The sequence below is a fragment of the Erithacus rubecula genome, assembly GCF_903797595.1.
Source record: "Erithacus rubecula genome assembly, chromosome: 5".
In the NCBI taxonomy this organism is placed as follows: domain Eukaryota; kingdom Metazoa; phylum Chordata; class Aves; order Passeriformes; family Muscicapidae; genus Erithacus; species Erithacus rubecula.
The window spans coordinates 46,701,352-46,726,088 of NC_136687.1; the positions used below are offsets into that span (position 1 = coordinate 46,701,352).

At 40.2% G+C, this 24,737-nt stretch overlaps 1 protein-coding gene across 2 annotated transcripts in view; it reads right to left on the reverse strand.

Annotated features, from left to right (window-relative positions):
- Positions 1 to 707: 707 nt before the first annotated feature.
- Positions 708 to 24,737, reverse strand: part of TET2 (tet methylcytosine dioxygenase 2) — a 69,980-nt gene continuing 45,950 nt past the window's right edge. Inside the window, exons 2-10 of one of the 2 annotated variants that reach the window (XM_079306763.1) lie at positions 21,266 to 24,647; positions 18,954 to 19,044; positions 15,531 to 15,624; positions 14,242 to 14,450; positions 13,293 to 13,443; positions 11,049 to 11,138; positions 8,392 to 8,529; positions 6,662 to 7,022; positions 708 to 5,467 (exon numbers count right to left, since the gene is read on the reverse strand). In XM_079306763.1, the coding sequence (XP_079162889.1) occupies positions 4,077 to 5,467; positions 6,662 to 7,022; positions 8,392 to 8,529; positions 11,049 to 11,138; positions 13,293 to 13,443; positions 14,242 to 14,450; positions 15,531 to 15,624; positions 18,954 to 19,044; positions 21,266 to 24,647 (5,907 nt within the window). In that variant the 3' untranslated portion in view covers positions 708 to 4,076. Of the gene's footprint in view, positions 5,486 to 6,661; positions 7,023 to 8,391; positions 8,530 to 11,048; positions 11,139 to 13,292; positions 13,444 to 14,241; positions 14,451 to 15,530; positions 15,625 to 18,953; positions 19,045 to 21,265; positions 24,648 to 24,737 lie in introns of both variants that reach the window. The other variant, XM_079306762.1, reaches the window with a different exon arrangement.

A 24,737-nucleotide genomic window follows, 5' to 3' on the forward strand; every position in this document is an offset into this window, starting at 1 on the left:
TCTTGGTCACAGAATAATTCAGGTTGCAAAAGACATTTAAGGTCATAAAGTCCAATTGTAAACCTACACTGCCAAGTCCACCACCAAACCATGTCCCCAGGTGCCACACATACAGGTCTTTTGAATAGCTCCAGAGGTGGCAACTCAACCACTTCCCTGGACAGCCTTTTCCATTCTTACAATCTTCTTGGTGAGAAACGTTTTCCTAACATCCAATCTAACCCTCCCCTGGCAGAATACTATTTGTTGGAGCATCCCACCATTTGGGAGTGATTTTAAATAAAGTAGAAAAACGCTTAACCAGTACAGCTAAATACCCTAAACAAACCAATGAATGCTTAGATTCTCCCCCTTGTCCTGCCTCTGCTAGGTGTGCATTAGTGGCTGTTACTTGACAGCAAGGGTACTGGAATATGCCATAATCATTTGTGTGCACAAACACCAATGGAAAACCAGCAGTTAAGCTCTAGTCCATAAAAATGTCTCCCTCCTTCCCTATAAACACAGATTTTCTGGAGCAGTAGCCTGGGCTCAGCAGCCTGGGTCCCAACCTGTTAGAGGTAAGAGAAAAAGCAGAACTAGGAATTAATGTGATGCCTAGGCATCTTGTTGTGAAGTCCCTAGTGATGCACTTTGTTTGTGCCTGCTTTGTTGTTAGCTGGTAAAAACAACAAGGAAAAACAAGTTTCTGCAAGACAGACTTAGAGTGCATTAAATAAATATAAATTTTATTAAAAACACCCACATCTCAGCGTTATCAGGAATGATATAATAATAAACAGCTTTCAAATAACCTGCATTACATTACAATACTTACAGTATTTATAACCATCCTCAGATTCTTTTTATAGACATACCAAACATCTCATGAAAATGAATGAAACTAAAGTAAAAAAAGTAGAACATAAGCATAGAAAATGCACACAGAAGTTCATTACCTTAGTGTCAAATTGCTAAAGTTTCCTACACAAGTTAACCACTAACTTTAGAAGTGAACTTTATACTGCTGTGCGTCAATCAAGATGAAAAATTCATTCAAGTAAAGTTGACAACTCTCAGAAGCATCTTCAAGTATGGCTATAGTCAACCTGATAATCCTATACAAGCAACTCTGTCTGCTTTGTCATTCGTTCCAACTGAGGCAGGGTTCTGTACACCAAAAATTACAGCTCAGATATTTACAATACAAAACTGATTCACCAACTAAGCTTCCTGCTCCTGCTGCCAGCAGTTTGGCAAATGACGGTGCACGGCATATTAACCAAACATCTACTATGGATTATATGAATTAGATAGGATTTTTAAAAAAATCACCAAAAGATGAAGATACATAATGATTTACTTAATCTGACATATGACAATTTTTTTTTTTCCCAAAAGTGAAACTTTTGTTTCAGTGAGTGGATAAAGTCACAGACTGAGAAAAAACAAAATTGCCGTAATAAATATTTGACCATTAAACCCAAAGGCCTCCTTTGATTTACTTAAGTTATGTTGTGATTCTGTTGGATAGAATTTCTTTCGACCAAACTTAATCTTACAGTATATTGCACAAGATATAGCTGGGACATGGAGGTTTGCATGTTTAGGGAAGCCCTTGCACAGACTGTACCTTTTTATATTTTATGTTATTCATTACAGTATTCAAGAAGCCTTGTTTATAGAGTGACTTGAACAACTCTAGCAAACAGTCACTTGCCAAACCCCTGCCTTACATTTTTCCCTTTAATCAGCTCAGTGCATTCTACTTTCTTTTTGTTTAATCATTTGAAACAGTCAAAACATTCTAAATCTCTTAAACACTTCTGTTACAATAAAAAGAGCTAACAAATTTACAAAATTAGTTTTAGTTACACAATACATGTACAAGAAAAATAAGAGAAGGGATTCAAAAGAAAAACATTAAATCCCTGAAAATAAACCAAAACCAAAAACAAAAAACCCAAGAATAATATATTTAACCTACAACAGCTTTACATACACACAGGTGACACATTGGCATAGGAGAACATGAGCTGAAATATCCCTGAATTTTTAGAACCAAAAAGAAAAAGAAAAAAAAAAAATTGAAGTTCAAGTTATACTTGCTAAAATATCAAGTATTGAGAGTTTTTTTTGTTTAGTTTTTTTTTTTGTTTTTTTTTTCAAAGGCTTTTGGGGGAAAAAGATGGTATACAATATATAAACTTTCACACTCAGTTCAATATCCTATTGCCAAACTAGTGTTGAGGTATATGACAAGTAGGAACATCACTCAAACCTTTTAATGTATTTTTAGCTCACATTATGATATATTTGTAGCAGGCTGAGTAGCACCATGATGTGAATTCAGCTCAAAACCCAAATATATATAGATTTAATATTTTTACAGTACTAAAATACTAAAGCATTGCGTTAAAAAAAGTTTTGTTTACAATTTAATTTACTATACAACTCTCCTGCTTTTTTTAATAGAAATTAATGATTTAAAACCACCACAGCAAGCCAGCTGCCTATTTTTTTTTTCTATTAATCAACGGAATCGCACAGAACTAACCCTGTTTCATTCATCTTGTGTAGGCATCTGTCTGCTCAGTCTTCCTGGAAAAGAGGCCACTTGCACCAAGAAATGACTTGCACCACAATGTACATAATTATCAACACAAAAGCAGTTCTGCCATTCCATAGGGGGAGCGCACAGATCTCTAGAAACAGCAGAAGCCCAAGCTAACTAGGTGTAGTTTGTTGCATGCTGCTAATTATCACCTGTGGTTAATATAAAATTCTTTCCTTAAAACTGTACATATTTGAGCAATGAACTTGTCATAATAATTGTAGAAAACAGTTTACAGTATAGCTGTGTGAGATGAGCACCAGAAAAAAATGTGTTTTGTGTACTAAAGTATTCCCTTATATCCAGTAAGCCCCATTTTTACCATAATTGACTGTATTAAAAATGGATATGTAGCCCACTAGCTGATGCATGGCTAAACCAAAAGTATTTAAAAGCTTTTTTAGTTTAAAAAAACTATCTTTGCATTTTAAAATCAAAGTAAACTCTTCTTTTTTTTTTTTTTTTTTTTTTTTTTTTTAATGTCTTAGTACCTTAGCATTGTTCAAGTTGCCAAGCTTAGGTAGACAAAGTGCTTTTGAAACACTATTTAAAAAAAATATCTCTCTATTTTATTGTCCTGTTCTAGGACTTGACTGGATGAGCAAAATCCAGAGGTCTTCGTAATTCCCATATGTTAAAAAGTAAGCTTATTTTAACACCAGGTAACTTCAATACATACATGAATGAAAAGGTCCTCCTTGTTGCTGAAGAACGTTTGACAACATCATTGACATTTTGTTATAAAGGCATTAACTGTTTGAGTGATAAAATAAAGACACCATTCTCTTAGATAGCACCATGGTTTTAGAATATTCAAACAAATTCAGTGTTTTGCTGTCTATTTGTTTTATACTTATCTACTTTGTTAAATAAAATCAAAAGACTATTAAGATTACAGTAAAAACTGCATGTTAAAAAGCCATAATTCCAGTATTTCAGTACATCGTAGATTCAGCACCAGATGTTATTTTAAGATTCCTGCAGTTGTAATACTACAGTATAATTTTTTTAGGGTTTTTTTGCTCCTGTTCCATGACTATGCAAACTTGATGACATTGAAAGTGGCCACAGATGTGCAAAACTGTAAGAAAAAAAATTCCATTTGCGGATTATCACTTTCAGTAATAGAGCCAGTGTTTTCTAATGTAAATTGTGAAACACTTTTTTGTTGTGTTTCCTCCTCTTTCCTTTACTTTTATGTTCTTCTTCCGGCTTTTTTAAATTTTTTTTTTTGAATTTTTTTTTTTTGCATAGGATGCTTTGGTCTTGTTTCCTACGTGCCATCTATGACCACTTAAAAATCAGTGGAAAACAAGTGCTCTAGTGAGATTTACCTCTTTTTGCTGGTGTGCCGAGGTGTTTTCCACCAATGAGTTCCGTAAAAACACTGTTTTCTTCTCCACCCTTTCCTTCCACGAAACCTAAAGCACTGCCCTAGTGACAAGGTGTTTTTTCAGATGAGGTAACCAGCCAAGGCGTGAAGTCAGATGTATCGGTTGTAAGGCCCTGTAACCCGTGTAAAGGCATATGGGGATGTGGTTACGGTGGAGTCCGTGGTGACCGACAGTGTCCTTTGTGCCAGGGACTTGATGAAGCGCAGGTACGTTGGCTCAGAGGGCTCGTGGGGCTCCGCGGGCTCCCGCTTGGCTTTTTTGCCGTAGGATTTCTGAGGCACGTAGTCTGGGCCGTACTTCTCGCATTCCTCTTCTTTCTCTCTTGCCTTCTCAGCCATCTTTGCCTCCCACAGAGCCAGACCATGTTTTGGCTCGTTCATGCTTTTGTGCTGGTAAAATACAAGGGATATTCTGGTAGGATGATTCCTGTTGGGATTTTTTAAAGGAGTCGTTGCGTGGAGCTCACGTTTTGCACACTCTATGAGAATTGACCCATGAGATGGAGCAACTGCCACTCCTCCAATTTCTGGATCCAGAAAGTTTTGCTCACTATCTGACCAGACTTCATCGGGATCCTCTGCTTTTTCTGGATTCAGCACGTCAGTTTTATCTAAACCACCCTGGGGAGTAGTCCTGTCAGGGTTTTGACCTGGAAGCATGTTAGACAAACCATTAACTGCATGTGAAATAATTTTATTATCCTTATTTTGGAGATGCAGTGAATTAGGAGGACCACTAAACATACTTGGAGCAGAATTGTAGTCATGTGATAAATGTGGAGGGGGTTGCATGTGATGATGTTCACCTGTTTTACTCATGGAGTTATAATCCATGCTTGGATTACTCAGATTAGATTTTAACCTTGAGGCAATCTCCATAAAATGGCCATTGGCCTCATGGGTCGAGTAAGAGGAAAATGACCCTGTGTGGTGTAAATTTGGTCTAATGGTGCAATTACTGAAGGAGTCTAACTGCATATTTTGGTTTCCATAATTCAAGTACTTGGGACCAAAACTCTGGTTATTCCCAAACCTATGCTGGTATAATGTTTGGATGGGTGGTAGACTTAGTTTAGACATATGGTCTTGGCTCTGGCCACTATACAAGTCCATGTGCTGATGCTGGGAAGAGTAGGAGCCCAAGTAAGAGGAGCAGTTGTCCATAGCTATGTTTCCATTGCATTGGTAAGGGGGATATTGGTTATTTTGACTTAAAGATCCTGAATAAGGGTTCATGGGACTGGAAGAATTCAAATAAGACCCCGCAGACTGTGATGAGGTTGTATAGAGGTTCATGGGATTGGACCCTCCATATGGATCTGAAGTGTACGAAGAGTTTGGATAAGCATTGGCTGGATTAGGCAACCTTCCATAGAGATTTGCAGAACCTGAACCCGAGTAAGAGTTAATGGGATTTGACTGAGGGTTGTTAGGGAGAGAGCGCTGTGGATGTTGCTGCTGCTGCTGTTGTGTGGCTGGTCCTGAAAGACGTAAAAGATCTGTAGATGTAAAAAGGAAAAAACAAACAACCACACAACAAACAGGCTTTTAAAAAAAGGCCCCAAACCAACCAACCACCAAACAAATTACATACTTTATATGAAATTTCTAAGAAAAGTAGATTCATTAGCAGATGTTCCCCTTCTCATTTCTCAAACACCATCCTGTAAGAAGCTGAATAAATACTAAGCCTACTCTTCCTTTTTGGCATGTATCCAAAAAGATCAGATGCTAGTGGCAGTGGGGAAAAGAGGACAGTGCAGTCTGTTCACAGTCACATGCACAAAATGCAAAGAGTTGAATAATCTTTTTAAGTAGCCCATGAAATGGAGCATCAAAGTGCTCCCAAACAGCCGTGCACAAAGTGACTTTCTTTTCCTTGCAAATAAATAATTCTTCTCATCTACATGAATAGAACTGACTCCAAGAAACGTCCCTAGCAGTATGTTAAAAACAACATTCACTGATAGACAGAACAGTGCAGTAATGAGTGAGATTAACTGAAGACATAAGAGCAAAAATACCATTCATTAAAGTGCAATGGCATCATTTAATGGTCACAACCCTTGCCTGGGTCATGGGACAGCTGGCTTCTATTCATAGGTATTTCAGTGACCTTCTGGGTGGCCCTGGATGTATCGCTTTTTTCCTCTCTGGGAAAGCTGCTGCAACAATAAAATACTTCTGATAACTCCTTTGCTCAGGACTCTCAGATCTGCTGCTGAGAACTGCCATGAACTCTTACTCCACTATGGAAAACCTGCTTTGCTTTTGGTCTTGAGGCAGAGAGTATAAATAGTGGTAAAGAGATTATGCTTGTATCTCCTGAAATTAGGAGGTTCTCTGTAACAGTGGCAGACATTGAGTGATGTGTAGGTCATTCTTTGGCAGCAGCACCACACACTTCTCTTCATGGCTTCTAGCACTATTAGTCCTTTAAAGATACTTTACATACACTGGATGGCAAGCAGAGTTTGTTTCTACATTTCTACAAGTGTTAACTATCCAACAGTAAAAGAATTCTCATTTCAACTTTTCTTTATTTTTTCTTCTCTGCCTTTTTACTTCAACACATTCTTGGGCTGAAAAAAATGTTTTTCTTGAGGCTGTTTATAACTGGCCCTGATTTGTAGGATGCTTACCACTGCTGACCCCGCTCAGATTCCTGTGTTTACCTGCCAGCTGCTTTGCGTGACCTGCTGCTTCAGAGGTGCCTTGCTTGTTGCGTGCTGCAGCTGACTTCTCTCTCTCAGCTTTGCTAGACCCATTCTCCAAGGAGGAAAGCTTTTCTGCAGCAGCTTTCTTTGCTTCTAGCTTCCTTTGCCGACAGGTCTTCACGGGCTCTGCTAACATCCTCACTTTTCGTCGAAAGGAGGTAAGGACCTGGATGCTGCCGTTCCTCTTCTTCTCCTCCTGGCCCTCAGTGCTTCCAAACTCATCCACATCAGAGACTTTGTATAATGGGAGCACGTGGAGCTGCTCATCTTCTGGTGTTTGACCAATTTCACGATTGTCTTCTCTAGTCAGTGTGCAAACCTGTTGGAAAAGTGTATTAGATCTGAAACTCTTCCTCTGCATTGTGCCTTGCCCTGGCACTGTCAGCACTGGCATCTAGAAAGCTCTTTGTTAACCGTAAGTTTCTGTGCAATTTTTGCATGTCACAACAAGCCTGCAAATGTAATTTCTTCCATTACTTTGCTGGACAGTGTTAAAAGAAACAGAAGGTGTATAGATATCTGTTTCTTTTACTTGTGTTGAAATGAACAGTATAGTTAGGAATTACCCTAATGTGAAATAAACTCTGTGATCCATTGTATTGTGGCCAGAGAACTAAAGTTGTAGAATCTGGGACTTTGTACTCATCTGAAGATTCTTTCACTACAATACATGAGATGTCTAGCTACCTGTTAGAGAGAGTGTGCAATATAATACACTGATATTGTACTTCACACCCCCTTACAGTGTAACCGTAATGTCAATAAAAAGATTTAGGGGAGCTACTGTTGACATGCAGCAAGCCTGTTGTATTAGTTCTAGCTAGAACAAGTATTGGGAGGATCTTTGTGGGAAAACATGCTGGTAGGGGCATATTCTGCAGCAAAATCATTGTCCCAGCTTGGGGGAGAAAGCTCAGCTGGAAATGTACATTGCATTGGTGGTGATTAACTTGTGAATTAAGTCAGACCCTGGAAACAGGAAAAATTCAGTTTGAATTAAAAAGGCAGATGCTCTCTCTGGTTGTAACACTGTGAATCTAGGGGGCTGCTTCAAACTACAGTCTTTATGGTTGTTCAGAACTGAAGAGTATTATTTCCTATGTTTGGGCCAACTGTTTTGTCACAGAAATCCAATTGAAAACCAGCTTACTTTTTTAGTATCTTCTACAGAAGATACTAAAAGAAAGTCTGCTGTACCTGCCAGAAATCTTAACTGAAGAGAGTAAAGGGTACATGGACTTGCAGACTTTCTGTTCATCCAAAGCAGGAATAAAATCAAAAATTTCCAAAACTCTCTCAGAAAGAAGTTATTTGTTTCTATTTTTTTTTCCTTAGAAGATATAATCCAAAGTTGTTAGAAAAATAAGGGTTTCAAGAGGGTAATATGAACCATTTTGTGCCAGGAACCACTGAAGCAGCATTTCAGCTCTGCTTGGGACCTTTTTCCCATTCTCTTCACAGTTCCTCTTTTACAAGGTCTGTGTTAAAGCTTTCTTTAACACATCTTAACTCTCATACATTTGAAAGAAAAATGTAGGGGGTAATAAGTTAGCTCAGTTACTGCCTAATGTTTTTTTTTTTTTTTACTAATCTGCATTATGTTGTATAAATTTAAGAGAGAGAGATAATGAATTAAAGCCATGAGCTGAATGCTGGAGTGAGGAAGCTGTTTCACATCCCAGACTTACCAGAGTACTCCCATTTTGCATATTGTGCAAGTCTCTGTGAGCATGAGCACAGAAGTCAAGGCAGGCGGTGACCCCTGAGAATGGGCGGCCTTCCTTCAAACCCAGGCGGCACTCGGGGGCTCTGTGTTCGTACTCGATCTGGAGAGAAGGACAGGTTTCACCGAGTGCACAAGGAATGCTCTGCTCTGACAAAGGGCAAGTCTCCCTGTGTCTTGGAGGGGACATCTTGGAAACAAATAAACTACAGCAATTTGATGGCCATTTTGTATCCACGCTTCGTTCCTTGCTGCTTTGTTCCTTGGTGCCTTCAGTCTCTGGTGTGATTGTGACATCAGTCAATACTACTTTTCCTTGTGTATTACTCCTGGTTTTCTGCCAGGGGTTGGTGTTCTTACATGGCAGATGAAGTGCATGATTCCTGTGACTGGCACTCTGAGAGTAATATAGACTGTGCATAGAGTGTATAGACTAGAAGCATACCAAGCCATTAAGGGAAAATGGCTTTTGAAAACTGTCTTCAGAATGACTTAATGAAAAATAATAATTTGCTCTTTGATTTGTAATATTTTGGCATGCTAAACATGTATTTCATTAGCTTGAGTACAAATCTAACCCCTGACTAAAAAGAGAGAGAATTCAGTCAAGACAGTACTTTGTACCCATGCAGTCATTATTAAGGAGCTTAACAAAGAACTCATAATGCAACAACAAACCTTACACAAAAAGAAAGGATTTTGTAATGGAAGATAAAGTCTTAGAAAAATGATGGTTCATATTTTATTTAGAAAATTATAAATGTGGTTTATAAACCACATGATTATAAAATGCTTTGCTGAAATTCCTGAACCTTTCAAGTGTATGCACAGAACATCTACACTTAATGGAACTTAATAGATTCCTTTTCAAGCTAAGGTCAAACTAAAAGCTTTACCAGGTCTTAATTCAAATTCACTAAAAATATGTCTCGTTTAGTCACAGACCTATATTTTTCAAATCAGAATTATTTAATTCCTTGCAATCTGAAAATAAAAGTAGGACAAAACTTGAAAACCGTGTAAACTTTTTTGGAATTAAATGCGAGTGGTTTGAAATATTAGCCAGACTATAATTGTCTGATCAAACTATATGGGTGCAGCTGCTCTCTGAAATGTTCTGTTTGGTGCAGTTGAGAAACAGAGCCTTTCCAGTTCTTGATTGTAATCCAGAAGTGGTCCAGATTTGGATTAGAATAAATCTGGGAATTTGAAATGTGGTCTTAGTGCTTTTTTGGTTTCAGAACCTTTTACAATATCATATAAATTAAAACTCAGCCTTCTCTCTTTGAAACCACTGACAGTAGCTCAAGTACAGTTTCCCCTGAAATAAGCCAAGCTATATACATGCTTTATTACATAAGGTAAAAATTGAAACTAATGAAAGTATGTATTTTCAACAAGTGTTGGGTAGCACCACAGCTTACTTGGAGAGAAGTTCTTTAGTGAATTTTTGTGGGAAAAGAAAAGCAGCCCAAGCAAAGAAACAATTTACCGTTCACCACCTCTTTTTTTTTTTTTTTTTTTTTTTCCCCTTTCTCTTCCTATTTTCTCTTGCAGAATGTCTCTCAGATATTTGGACAGATAACCACAGCTAGTGGGCACATAGCCACAGTTTTCTCCATGAGTCTCCAAACATCATCTGGTCAGCAAAACAGGGTAAGTGAAACTCTGTAAGTGAAACTGGGTAAGTCTGCACTGAGTCTGCTTAGCCTGTCTAGCTGCTACTAAGTACACAGTAAAGGAGTGAATTTTACAGCAGGTAATAATGATAATAACTGACAGTTTTGTGTCAGTACTGTTTCTTTTAAAGCTGAGAATCTATCTTGTGCTAGTTGAACAGTGCTGTCAATAGAAAAGCAGGGTGATGTCACAGTTTGCAGTAGATGCTGAAAGTTTGGGGACTGCAAGTTCAGTGAGTGTTCCTAATGGTAGTAAACCTGAGCAATGAAAATGAAGGTCAACACTTACATGTTGGTAAGTGGTTTGTGCTGTCAAATTTAGGTGTAACTATCTGAAAGACATTTTGTAATGAAATGTACACAAGACACAGCCACACTGGGAACTTCATCAGAGCTCTGAATGTGCTGGTGTCTGAGAACACATGGAAAACAGGAGTACACTTTTACCCTCATGCAAGAAGGCTGGTGCAGGCACTTGTGTGCATACACAGGCCTGAATGTATTCAGATAAAAAACTTCACTTTAAAAGCACATTTAGAAAGGCTGTTTTGATGAAAACTAAATTCATCTGCTGCTTGAGAGAGCAGAACTGAAACTGTGGCTTCAGGACTTGAGTGCAAACTGTTGCCAATCTCACACCATATTCATGGCTGGTTTGCTGGTAATTCATGCTAAATTGAGAAATTTGTATTTTGGAGCTGAAGAGAAAAATAATTTTATTTTGTTGATGCAGGTGAAAAGATTAATTCTACTTAGTGGACCAAATCCTGCTAGTTTTACTGGTGAGAGCATTTTAAGTGGAGTTTTTAATTTCTATTTGTTTTCATGCTGATATGAAAGAAACGTTGGCACAAAATGTATATAATGGTTTGGTGCAAGGCTGAAGCATTGGGAATTGGGTTATTTCCATGACTGCTCATACTCCTTTTTCTCCCCATCATACCTGGTTGTTATACGCATCAGGTGCAAGCTTCTTGTAGGTTGGTGCCATCAGGGTTGACAGATTCTGCAAATTGGATTCTAGTTTTTCTTCCTGTTAAGGATGAAACAGGGTTCAATGACATCTCCATACTGTACATCTGGGATCCAACAAGTTAGGGTCTTACACAACCATGTTTACACTGGCAGTTGTGTAAACACGTAAACCAATATCACTGGTGTTTCAATAGTGACTGTTGTGAATCTTTTACTTTTATTGTTCCAAGGCCTTTAAAGGAATGGAGCAGTTACAGCAGTGTAGTGGGAAACCTGCAACAGAACATTGTGTACTATACTTTTATATATTAAGAAAAGTAATATTCTTCAATGTGGATATGTTTTACATCTAAATGTGATAATCCTCATTATTTTCCTTTTTGGAGTTGTGGGAAAAAAATACTCTTCAGAAAGCTTGAGAGAAATAACATCAGAATGGTCCAAGTAAATATGGCTGATTTAAGGGTTTTGCACATTGCAATGACAACACTGACATACTGAAATATTTTTACATGCAGAAATTAAAAATATTTAAATATTGCAGCCTTCAAAGAGTTTCTAATCCTTAAGCAATAAAGAATCATGGAGATATCTAGTAATTGTTGATAGGGAGGTGGGAATGTCCACACCACCTTTTTTCTCTAAACTTTACAATGTCAAAATAAAGCGTTTTAAAAAAAGAATCTAATAACATACTCCAGAATTGTTCCCCATCATTTAAGGATGAGAATCCCAAATTCAAAACCTTGCTTGTATGAGGCCCTTATCTTTAATTTTAGGTGAATACAGAATGGTGGCATACTGGAGTGGCATATTTGTTTTCAGGAGTTTTTGTATTTAAGGAAGATGTGAAGAGCTGTGAGAAAACAGGTTTCAGAAGGAATGCATTTCGTGTGCTGAAAGTTTGTATTCTCAACTATGGGACAATATCCTAGTTTGGTTTGAGATGAAACTGTCAAAAAATACCTTGCTGTGACCTTGTGCCTGCTGCCAGAATGTGGAGCTTTTGTATGGCCTGTAGGTTAGCATTTGTTAGTGTAACTAGTTTTTATGGGTGAGGATTCTGTTTGTGCTGCCTATAAACTGTGTCTGTGCTATGAAACCCAGCCCCTGGTCTGGGTGCATGCTTTGGCTGCCTCCAACTTTGAGACCAGGACTGGAGGGTAAAATCCCCTTTCCTGCATTAATCTGGCTTCCATCAGAAATAAATCCAAGAATGCAAGTTGGAAGAGTACCCTGGTGTGCTCTGGTCAGCTATCTATCTTAGGTAGTTTAGGATGGCAAGCTGTGATAAAGAAGGTTTTGTGCCACAGCATGTCTGTGGATAGCTCATAGGAGGAGAGCTATTCTGTAGCTCTTGGTGCTGTATAAGAGCAGTGGGCAGGAAAACCTGTCAGTTATGAGGACATTCTGAACAGTGCACTCTTCAGCACAGTCTGTAGGATGCAGAAATACCTGTCTCTCTGATTATGACAGAGTAATGCTTGGATTTGTGTAAGACATCAGAATACAGTGAAACTGTACACTAATGTGCCAGTACACAGGCAAGGGAATAAACCTGCACATCCTTGCCAGAAAGCAGACTGGGCCAGTGGAGCTTCACATGACTTGCAGGAGGCGTCCAGGAGTCACTGCAGTCATAACTTCAGGGTATCTCATGTCCTGGCTAAGGTCAGTGTTTATTACTCTGGCTCATTTTGAACATTTGCCAGTTTGTTGTAATACAGAGCCCAGTCTGGAAGCATTCAGTAGGGCAGAACTGTATGTAGAATGAGTCTTCCTATCCTCTTCTTCCTATTGTCATCTCAGAGTTTCATCATGTTTGTCTCCATTCAACCAGTCTGCTCTGGTTCCCAGTTGCAGTGTTATGTGCCATTAGCTGGTAAACCTTCCCCTGTACCACTGGGGAATGCTCAATTGCAGCCCTAATACAGCCAGAATTATTCAGGCCATGCCCTCTCCTCTAATTCTGAAAGCATGCAAACATGGTTTCAAGTCTCAGGGCTTTTACCAGCTGTCAGAATTTGGACAGTCAATTCAGCTGGCTCAGTGACTGGAATCAATTGGTTTTGACTGGCAGTTATTTAATTACCCTACATGTACAGCACTCAGGGAGGCCTCGGGCCCTGCTCTCTTGTACTGTATCTGTATTTACAGAGCAATAGAAAACATTTCTTTACACATGAAGCTCATTTCAGAAATGGACACCAACCTCTTTTGGGTCATCCCCCATCAACTTAAACTTTCTTGGAATCTTGCTTCTGGCAAACTTACAACCATTGTAGTACATGCTCCAGGAGCAACCAAAGGAAAATGAAGCACCACAAGTTTCAGGGTCCAGCCCTTGGCATGCACAAGTCCGTCTAAAAGATAAGAGAACACAGCTGTTAGCAGGCAGGTCTCCCTGTAGTGCTCCAGCAGTGGCCATCATTGTTCTGCCAGTGCTCCAGGGAATCAGTGGTGTGGATCATCTTCCACCAGTAAATAATGAAGAAATGCACGAGGGAGACATACACAGAAGAATTTTTCATAATTAATAATTTCATGGTTACAAAGCAGGATCTTTGGGGATTCTACACCTGTGTGAGCAACCTGGCTTTGCTAGGGTGAGTGTATGTTTGTGTGGTGCCTTGTTATGTATTGATACTCAGAGTGCCTCAGGGGCTTGTGCTGACAGCACTGCAGGAATGTGGGAGCCCTCTGACAGAGGCTGAACAATAATTCCTGAAATATCACTACCCATGAAGCCATAGTAACATAGAGTGATTGCTGTGGTAATTTTGATCTAAATGTTCTTGTTTCTCAGAAAGGCGTGGGAAAAAGATACAGTGCAATTTCTTTAGATTGAAGCTAGTCTGTGTCAACTTGCACAAGTATGGTTTAGTGCACCCAGCTTTTATTTCAAGGTTGAGGTATCAGCTATCCTTGCCCCTGCTGAGATTTCTTCTTTTAAATATTTGAGATCCTTCACAACTCTGGGAAAATGTTTTTCCCTATTTATAAGAGTGTTTAGTTTGGGTTTCCTACAAAGTTTGTGTATTTTCAAACCACCTAAAGTAGCTGGAAAGGCTGTAGATGTTTCAGGGTAACAGCCTGCGTAGAGGTGCTGGGTCTGAAGAGGGGGCTGCAGGTTTGGTGAGCACAGCCTTTGCTCCACTTACTCTTCGTTCAGGGCGCAGCGCCGGTTCGTGAGCGTGCCGTACTTCCTCAGGGTGTCGGTGAGTTCAGAGTAGAGCTTATCAGCCAGGCTGGTTGGGATTCCCTCCCAGACCAGGATGAGAATCACGATGACAGCTGTCTCACACGTGTGTCCCGCTCGCTCGCGCACCAAGCAGAGCAGCTTCTCCTCCTGACTGCTTCTGCGGACTACCTGCATGTGCAGCAACACACCCCAGAGCCCCACCACAAACGATGGCATTCTTAGTGTGAGAACAAGAGAATAGGAGACCCCAGCATTACTGTGCATGTGGGGAGGTTACTTCTGCTTTGCTTCTGGCAGTTCATTCTGTTTTTCTCACTGTGATATGGCAGGGCTACCCTTTGTGTTTAATGAAGCTGGCTCTAAAAGGTTAACTGATAGCATGGAAAGCTATGGTGGTGGAAACCAGCTTTGTAAGTTTCTTCTATGCTCTGATTCAGCTGGATTCCTCTCCTGAACCTACATTACAGCTGTGGCCCAGATTGATTGGTGAGCAAGAGGAAGTGAGCAGTGAGGTATCTCTCCACACACAGCTGGGTAGTGGACACCTGTCTTAGGGCAGAAAGCAGGCAGGGAAAGGCAGGCAGTAAGGAAGGGACTTAATACCTGCACATGGGAGCTCTGTCCCCTTCCCTTCCAAACTTAAACATCTATACTCATAACCAGCCTCAGAGTTTTGTGACCTGTTCTTACTACATACAAACATTACAGTGTTGGGAGGAAAGCAGTACATGTTTTTCCAGTAGCATAAGCACTAAGAAGCATTTCCTAAAAAGGGTGCAATCTGGCATGAATAAAAACTATAATGTATTAGTTTATCCTCATCCTGTCTTTCTCCAGCAATTCAAACCACTCAGAAATTTGTTCCAAAGTATGACAATGTTTGCTAAGAGGGCATCCTAACACCTCTCTCAAACTGGGAGAGTATTTTAAAGACATCACAGTGCACTTACTGGACTTAATTGTAGGCTAAGATTAAAAAGCAATGAAAATGTCAGGTGGTGCGAAACTTAAATCTAAGCAAATATGACCTTCTTCTTAGGTTTTCATGCCTTTAACTTATTTTTTCTTCTTGCTATTCTCTGTGCAACAAGTTAATGGAGTGAGAGATGGGTGAGAGCAGGCTACAGGCATCATATATTACTGCTGCTGTTATTTTTTGTCTCCTAGTGTCAGTTAACAGGACATGTCACTGCTGTCAGCTACACGAACCATTATACTGGACTAGATTAATTTGTTTACATCACTTACCCATTTAGCAATTGGACATCCTTGAGAACTTTTGCCTTCCTTCCCAGTGTAGACAACCCTCTCAATTCTTATAGCTTTACCCTTCTGTCCAAATCTTAAACAAAACAAAAACATGTACAATAAGCAGATTCCTTTGGTTCTGTGTGACACTGGAAAGATGGAGCACATTTGCCAGTCTTATCTTAGAAAAATAAACATTGTGAATTACAGGGAAAAATGTGCAATGTGGTTTATCATCATGATTTTATTACAGTGGTGGAATGATATATTAAGAGAGGCAAATATATAACCCAGATGGATAAAAATTGTCAATATCACATTATCAAATATTTTAACCATTTCTTTAGAGCATTTGTTATAGATGACGTTTGGAAAAGTTGACTTAAAAAAAAGAAGATTTTGGTGAAGAATTTTTTCTTTTAATTTCTGGATTGAAGTTGTTTCTATGAAATGTACATAACTAAGTTGTCATGGAACAGCTGGCATGTAACAGTCCCTCTATTAATTTTCTGTGCTTGTTTCTGTCTTAGTGTGAATCAGTTAAATCAGGATTAATTTGCATCGTATCTCTTTTTTTACTTTATGATCCACTCATAAATTATTAATCACTTCTACTCAACTTCTATGCTCCAGTTAGGATCACAAGGTGCCCTCAAATAACACCATTTGTGGTCTCTGTAGCCAAAGTGGGCAAGCTCAGCTCTTGCTAAAGCATTTAAACAAGGGGATTATGCTCTCAAGGCAGGCTCTTGTGCAAGTTCCATGTGCAAGCAGTGCTGTTGACAGAGCAAAGAGGATCCACTTTCCAGGTGGAAATATGTGGCAAATGCCATGTGAAGCATATCTTGAGCACGGGAGCACACTGGGACAGAAACCACAGTGGCCACAATGTCACAGACTGAGTCACTCTGGCCACTCAGCTGCTCCTTGGGCACTGGGCAAACTGCACTTCCATCACCATTTCTGAAATTCTGCCACTTTCATTGGTTTTAACTTTTGACAGCTAAATGGAGGGACTGACAGAAAAAATCTCCTTGTTTTTTAGCTTTACCTACTGAGCAATCAAGGTATATTCCTGTTAAGCAGTGATGCCTTAAGAACTTTTGACCCTTTTTCCTCTTGTTTTTGCACTAAAATCTTGGTAACATATTTAAGGGCCAGTATCTGTATTTAAACTTTTGTCTTGTAAAGGAAATAAAAAATGTTTCTTTTTAGATGTGATCTCATTGTTAAGTTTCAGTGTCACAGGAAATTATACAAACAAAATCAAGTTGTACTCCATGTGTTCTGCAGGCAACTCTTAGGTCAGTTTTTCCTGCTTAGGCTTGGATATTAGTATTTATTTGTTTCTTTAATTAACCACATTAAAAAAAACCAAAACATTTTAAAATCTTAATATTTTCTATCCGTTTTCTAATATGGATTGCAGGACAACTGTGTGGATGCCTCTATAGAAGTATGTTGTACATTACACACTGGAAATGAAATGGACTTCATCCCAAATTTTTTCAACTGTCAGAAAGGAATTTGTGCCTGATGTTTGTCATGCTTGCTTTCAGGCTTTAAAACTAGAGCAAATCTCACTGAGCATGATGTACGATTTGGGAGAAGGAAGAGGTAAAAATGTCTGTATCCGTTGTGGATTCTGCAAGAAATTAGTTCTAGTATAGCTAAAATATTAATTGTAAGTCTAAATCCAAATCCTGGCTTCTTTAGCAGTGCTGATACCTTAAAAGTCAATCTATATGCATGGGAAGCCAGGTTAAAAGTGCTTGAGTTGTGATTAATGTCACCAATTGCAGATGTATGCTTGAGAGTATCTTTATAGTGAAGGGTTTGGTTTTTTTACTTAGGGATGAAAAAATTAACTAATGAGTTTTGGAGTTCCTCAGTCAGAGAATTCCACAGTTCATACCATACAGTTGCTAGTCATTGTTCAAGTGCCTGCTGCTATACTCTGCTTCACCTGGCTGATTAGTTGCATGTTACCTATGATATCTCATGATTTTCTTCTGCCAACATGAAATGAAATTAATTCAAAAAAGAAAAGAAAAAAAGTAAGGTCAATATTAAGAATGAAAAATTACTTTCCAAAGTAAAAAAGCTGAAAAAAAAATCATCTCTGTAATTGACATTACAATATTAATGACTTTCCTCTTTTATTTATTATTTGTAAATAATAAAGAACCAATTGACGAGAGCTCTGGAGATAACAGATGGTAAAGAATTTCTTCAGAGAGTCAGTGTTCACTGTCCCTTCCCAGAAGGAAGCTGATTTATGTAGTCAACATGCACTCGAGCTGCTCTCAAAGCTGAAAATTACTGGGGCAAGCCATGCAGAAGAGTCACAGGGAAGGAGGTACCAAGAAAGAGAAAGGACCTTAGGATTTAATCTGAAGGGTTTAATAGGCTACAAGTGCCCCATGGTTGAGCAGTGATGAGCACAAGCTAACAGACCTTGCTAAGAAATGGTGCTCCTTAGCTCAGATCCAGCACTGCAATAATGCTCACTTGCTTTGGGTTCTGCAACTAGCTGGAGCTTCACTGCTGTTTTGGAGTCCAGATTTTTAAGGTACTAGCAAATCAAATTCCCACCTGTCTCTGACTTAACTGAAGAGTTTTTTGTTTACTTCTTTGTTCTTGGGGAACTGAATTCCCAGATACCTCTAAAAATCTGGTCATTATTGGCTACGAGTAGTGCAGAATTCACAGTGTAGAAATCACTGCCGTGATAGCTTTTAATTTGTGTATCTTAGGCTGGTGGGGTTTTGTAAAACAGCATATACCATGTATCTGTTCTGTGCCTTTAAAAATTCCTAGCTTGGTTGGTGTTGATGTAATAAATACACCACAGGATGCAACATGATAACAGGGATTCATAACCAAGATAAGACTGGGTTTGTGCAATACTCCAAGGCAGTGGAATGTTTTCTCACAACACTACTTATTGGTTCTTGGGCTGAAATCCCAACCAGCAGTTTTGTGGCACTCCTCTGGACGTGAATGAATGAGATTTAGACATTCAGTAATTTGGTGAGGGGAAACTAATGTTGAAATTTTGTATTCTGCTCTTCATCCTCCTTCTCTGCTGGCATTCTCCTAGCCAGGGGGAACACCAGCTCCATGCCTGCCCTTGCAGCCAGTGCCAGCCACCTTTCTTGGCAGGCTGGTGAGAACTTGTTCCTGCTTGGGTTTGCTGGCATCTGTCTCCCAGGGCACAGCCAGCAGACTATTAGCCCTGTCAAATATTGTGACTCTCTGGTGAATAGCAGGGCGCGTAATGTTGGCAACACTGGAGTAGCTAAGCCTACAAGTAATTACTTGATTTGCAGTTGTTTATTTCTTTATGTGCAAAAGCTGGAAAAATTCTGACATCCACAAAAGGGTAAACGTTAATCTGCTCTGTGCCTTTGCACTAATTACCTTTCTTCCATGATTTCTCTAATAGCTGCCACATTAGGACCGGCTCCTAGATGGGTATAGAAGGGACCTTCATCTTTTTCAATAATTTGCTCTGTTTAAAACAAAATAAAGGTTATTACTTTGAAGCTTAATTCTTTCATGTAATATGTCACATTGCAAAGCTTACCTCTAGCTTGTTAGAAGAATGCTGTATGGGCCTGGGGTCAGTTTTCAAACGCTTATGTCTAAGGTATTTGCCCACACAGTTTGTATAAAACATGCAAAGCAATGGCTAATCCTGCAAACAGCTGTGATAAGGACTGTGTGCCTTTCCCTAGCACAAACACTTATTTCACATCCCAGGCTGTACACTGACTTTCAAATTGGCATTTTCCTGTTATCAGCAAACAATTGTTTCTCCTTCTCCCACTTCCTCCTCTCTCAGTATATATAAAGGAGGATAAATGGGACAACAGTGGTAAATATTGATGTTAGGGAGCTGTACCATACTTGTTTTTCAGCAGACGTATTACAGTGCAGGAACTTACAGCTTGAAAAACTGGCCAGTAAGGTCACACAGAGAATGCCTGCCACCCACAGAAAGACTGTGAAATTAAAAAAGGTCCCAAGTTTGCTGAAAAAAATCTTGCACAAGGCCTGGTCAAAATCCTTGTATGCCAAGAATGTGGCCTCAGTTTTCTGTGTGTAGGTAGGACCATATCAGTAGTCACAGTACATGCTTGTATGGTTTGATACCAGGAAGGAGGCTCCAGCTGTGTGAAAGAACTGGCCAGGCCCTGCTTGGGTTAGATGATGGAGCTGTGCTGACTGATGTCTGAATGCTGACTTAATGCTTTCTGCCATGCTAACTCTAAGGGCTGGATGGTGGTGCTACTCCTGACAGACAGCCTCTGGAAGCATGGTGAAGGCATGGTGTAAATCTGAACACGTCAGTGGGGAATGGCTTCATTTAATCTTTTTAAGATTAAATTAAATTAAGATTAAATGCTGCACATTGCTTGCAGCAATATTGATAACAAAGAGCAATAAATTTATAGATTATGCTGTGGCACTGGGTTCTTCAGAGAGAGTTTCATACTCCTGTAGTGTCTGCTAAAACAGAAGAATTAAAATGTTAATGGAGGATAAATTCTTAAGTTTCTTAGTGGTTTCAGTATGAAAAAAAAGAAAATGAGGATAAGGAAGTAACTCTCAGAAAAACTTGTGCTAACTATATAAAAGAAACAATATAAAAAATCTCAACAAATGACAACTGTGTTTTAAAAAACCTATATTTTTGAAGGTTGTTTTTTATAAAACAAGTAACAGTGAGGAATTGGCTTCCAGAGTTCTGTCTGGGAGCTCTAGAAATTCACTACTTCCTAGTTTTGTTCCCACATATCATCTCCGAGACATAGCCCCAACATTCAAAAGGGCAAAAAGATCCATTTTGCATTTTGAAGGAGCATTGATTCAACTTTCCTCTTTTATAGTAGATACAAAATCCTAGTAATTGAAACTGTAACAACTATTTTTCTTCTTATTATTTTTGGTGCTGAACCTTTTGTCTCAGCCTGAATAGTTTATCCTGTAGAGTCTTAAAGTGCCTGTTACACTTGGCTACATGCAATGCCAGTACTGTGTGAAAGCTTGGGCTAGTGGACCATGCTTGTCACTCTGCTTCCCTCTGCTTTATTTTTCCACCTCCTGGAGACAGGGTTTGCCATCAAGCAACAAGGGTCCCCCCACAGCTTTTTTTTGGTACTGCTTGTGTAGCTTCTCTATGAAAATGTGGATCTCTTTAGCCTTACAGGAGACAAATGCCTGAAAAGGATGATAAACTCTTGCAACAAGTGAGGAATAATCTGACATCTGTTTTTGCTTAGGCTTTGCTAAAGAAACTTCAACAATTTCACTGTTAGAGCAAAATATGGCCATAAAGCTCTGAAGTTTTGGACTGGGATAGTTTAAAAGCTGTATCTAACCTTGACAAATAAATTAGGTCATAAAGTTATGACCTACTTTTTATCAGTATGTTGTTGTTACATGTCTGCTGCTCAAGGAGAATGGATGTGAGGCCATAAGCATTCTGACTGAAAAATCAAACAGGTAATTGCTTCATGAAATAATGATAACGGACCTATGTGTAGGGCTGGTAAATGGACTAGGCATAAGTGTGTAAAATCCCAGTTTTATAAGTCTTCACTAATTACTGATCCTAAAATAACCAAAAAATCTTCCAACAAAAACATCCAGCTAACCCTGTGATCCCAACTTGAAGGCTCATTTCCTTCCTGTGAACTATTATGTTTTTAGTACATCTCAGCACTTACCAACACAGCTGCAAGATGGGAAATCATACTGGGTTTTGGCAGGTGTGTCCAATAAATTTTTTACAGGAGTATCCAATAACTTGGAAGGTGAGTCTAAAAAATTATTGAGAACAGTTCCAGCTGTTCTTTTGGTCGGGGTTTTCTCAGCAGGCAAGTTTGCTTGCTGATCTGAGATTGGGGTTTGAGTGTCAAAATCTGCAGCACTGGTATTTCGTGATAGGATGGTAATAGGGCCTGCTGTTTCAACCTTCACATGCTTGGGTGATTTGAGAGTAAAAGCCTTATGATCAAACAGTGATTTGACCTGTATCTGTTTTAGCTGCTGCTCCATTGTCTCAATGATGCTCTTTTGTTGCACGTTCTCGCAGCCAAAGTGCTGATTCTCTTGTTTAATTGTTTTTTTCCACATTTTGTTTTCCAGCTGTCCAGCTGATGGGCGCATGCAGACATTAGACTTTGTGCCAGCCTCAGTTTTTATAGGCTTGCGTGCTGCACTGGGACCAATCTCAGTTTTGGGTTGCTGGTATGCTTGTTGCTCCTGTTTTTGCAAAAGATGCCACCGCAGAGCAGCATGCTTTTGAAAATCCTTAGGGGTCTGGGACTGCAAATGACAGCCTCTCTGATCTTGGGTGTGGGGGGCAGTTTGGCCGTGTGGTAAGTACTGCTGAGGAATCTGTGGAGCTTGTTTGCTCGGGAGGTCTTGGTTCAGACTAGCACCATAGCCCTGTGAGGGCTGGAGGGGTGGCAACTGCAGAGCTGAGGCTTGTTGTGTCTGTTGCTCTTGTTCTTGAAAACAATGATTCACATCTTGCTTTGCGGTCAAGTTATTTGAAAAATACTGTGCATGCTGCAAGTCCTGCATTTTGTTGGCTCCAAAGTGTTCCATATTTGCGGCGTTCCCTTTCTTCTCAGAAATCAGGTGCCTGTTGTTTGGGCAAGGGTGCTGGAGACTGGCGTTTGCCTTCTGAGTGTAAAGGGGAGCTTTGTTGTTCATGGCTTGCACCTGCTCTAGGCCTGGCTGAAGGTTAGGCAGTGGGAAGGCAGCTGATTTAGCATACTTACTCCCAGTTTGGAAATGTTCATCTACTTTAAGTTGATTGAAGGATGTCCTATCTAGAGACTGCTCAGCATTGCTTTGGGGGTGGGATATGGCTTGGGGCAAGTCTTTAGTTTTCGTTTGTGGACCCTGCTGCTGATTTGGGGTTAGCTGTGGACTGCATGGCAGTTGCACTGGATGTACCTGTTTTTGCAGCATCTGTTGCAAGATGTGTGAATGCAAGAATTGCCCGTTTTCCCCTGGCTGGGGATTCAAGTGCTGCTGTTTCAAGGGGGCCCCTAAAGGCTGTTCAGCTTGTTGTTCTGATCTTGGCTGGAAATGGAGCTGCTGTGGAGGGTGTTGCTGCACTTGGGACTTGAGAAGGGAATCCACCTTTGTGAGCTGTGGCTGCGGTGAGTGCTTCTGGAACAGCAGCTGCTGGTCAGCTGGGGGATGCGGTTGCAGCTGGGAACTCTCACTTTTGTACAGTGAAGGAAATTGTTCCTGTTGCATTATCTTCTGGCTCTGGGCCTGTCCTGAAGGCCCCTTTAATGAATCAGGACTTCCAGCATACTGTTTTGTATAGACTGTTTGGGCTGTGCTTGCCTGGTACTGAAGAATTGACCGCAATAATGCTTCGCTGGGCTTTTGGGGAGGCTCTCCCTGGCGGAACTGGGTGGAAACTAGTTCTATCCAGGCTGGTTTTGAATAATGTTGAGCCTGTTGTCCAGGCTCTTTCACTTGGTCCTTTTCTTTGTCGGGAGGAGTCTCAGGTTCTCTCTGTCCTGGGAAATGCTGATAGTGTTGTTGCAACTCACCCTCGCTTCTGTGTGCGTGCAGGTTTTGGAGGGGAGATTCTGACGCCAGCGTCACTTCTTCAGGGCGCTGCGGAATCGAGGCGGCCATAGCAGCTTGCGGGTTGCTTTCACTGACATCTTGGTGTGATGTTTGTTGCAGAAGGCTCTGCTGAGGGTGAAGTTGTTGTTGGCTGAGGCTGGGACTTTTTGACATTGGTCCCTCCTGTTGCCCTTCATTTTTTCTCTCCCCAGGAAGAGTTTCATCACATCTGTTGTCATAGGAACGGTGTCCTTCTTGCACCACGGCAGACAGTGCACTGTTAATTTCTGGAGCAGGAGCGGTGGAGGAATCTTTGTGAAACGTTGAGTTCTGTATAAAGAAAGCACCATTATTTTCTGCTTGCTCAGAGTACCTTTCCAGAGCGGTGCTCTGAGCTTGCAGGTTACTGCTGGAACTTAGAGAGAGGTCTTGGTTGGGAATCTGCCTTATGCTTCCATGAATATTACTGTTTCCTACAGGTAACTGGTGAGGATCATAGCCTGGAATCTGTTGCTGTAGCTGTAGATCTGGTTTCTGAAGTGAACAGCTACCTGGCAATGCAGGTGGTTTACTGGAGTCTTTTGTGTTGTAGACCTCAGTAACCACTACAGCTGGCACTTGAGGCAGCTCAGAGTTTGAGGTCTGTGGGGAAGTGATCTGCCCTGAGGTATGGGATGAATGCATTGTCTCATAGGACAACTCATTAGTAGCCTGACTGGTAATGGCATTGATATGAGATGTGTTCTTCTGCATTGCTATGGAAACACGTTCTGGATAATACTGAGACAGTGTTTTCTCCAGGAGTTCACCATGCATGCTTTCCATGGAAGAGGCAGAAACTGTAGCACCATTAGGCATTGGCACTGCCTTGTTCTTAAGTAGTAAAACAATGTCCCTGTTATGGCAATGAATATTTTCCCGCTCCTGCTCATCCTGAATCAGAAGGTCATGAGGGTTTTCTGAACCAACACTGTTGAATCTTGCAGACGGTGTCAAATCTGAAGCTTCATTTTCTTGTTTTGTATAACTCTCAGATTTATTCTCACTGTAACAAATGGAGACACTTGGTTTTTCAATATTGTCCTCTGGCTCAGCTTTTTCTCCATTTACCTCTTTGTCTTGTTTCACTCTCTTGCTCTCATGAAGTCCATACAGAGAGGGCTCGCTAAAAGTGCGTTTGATCCCACCATTTTGCATATATTTGGAATATACTTTATTTTCTTGTAAAAGGTCAGGACTAACACGGTTGTTTGGATTTCCCTTCGGGTGGGGCACTCCAAAGTTGCTTTTATTGAATAGCAACTTGTGGTCTCCATTCACTTCTACTTCAGGCCTCTCTGCTGCTGGACTCCCATTTTGTAGCTTCACTGCAGAAGGCTCTGCCTGGCAAACGTGAGAAGACTGTGATATTAGAAATGGACTCAATCTATTGCCGTCAACATGGTTGGTTCTGTCCTGTTCCATCTGGCCTGCTCCGGGGCCATCCACAAGGCTACCCTCTGAACAAATCTGCAAGAGAAAAGAAACAGGAGAGAATCTAAGTCAGTTTGAGTTTCCATTGAATGACAGCCAGTTACTGACAATTCCTGCAGCACTCAA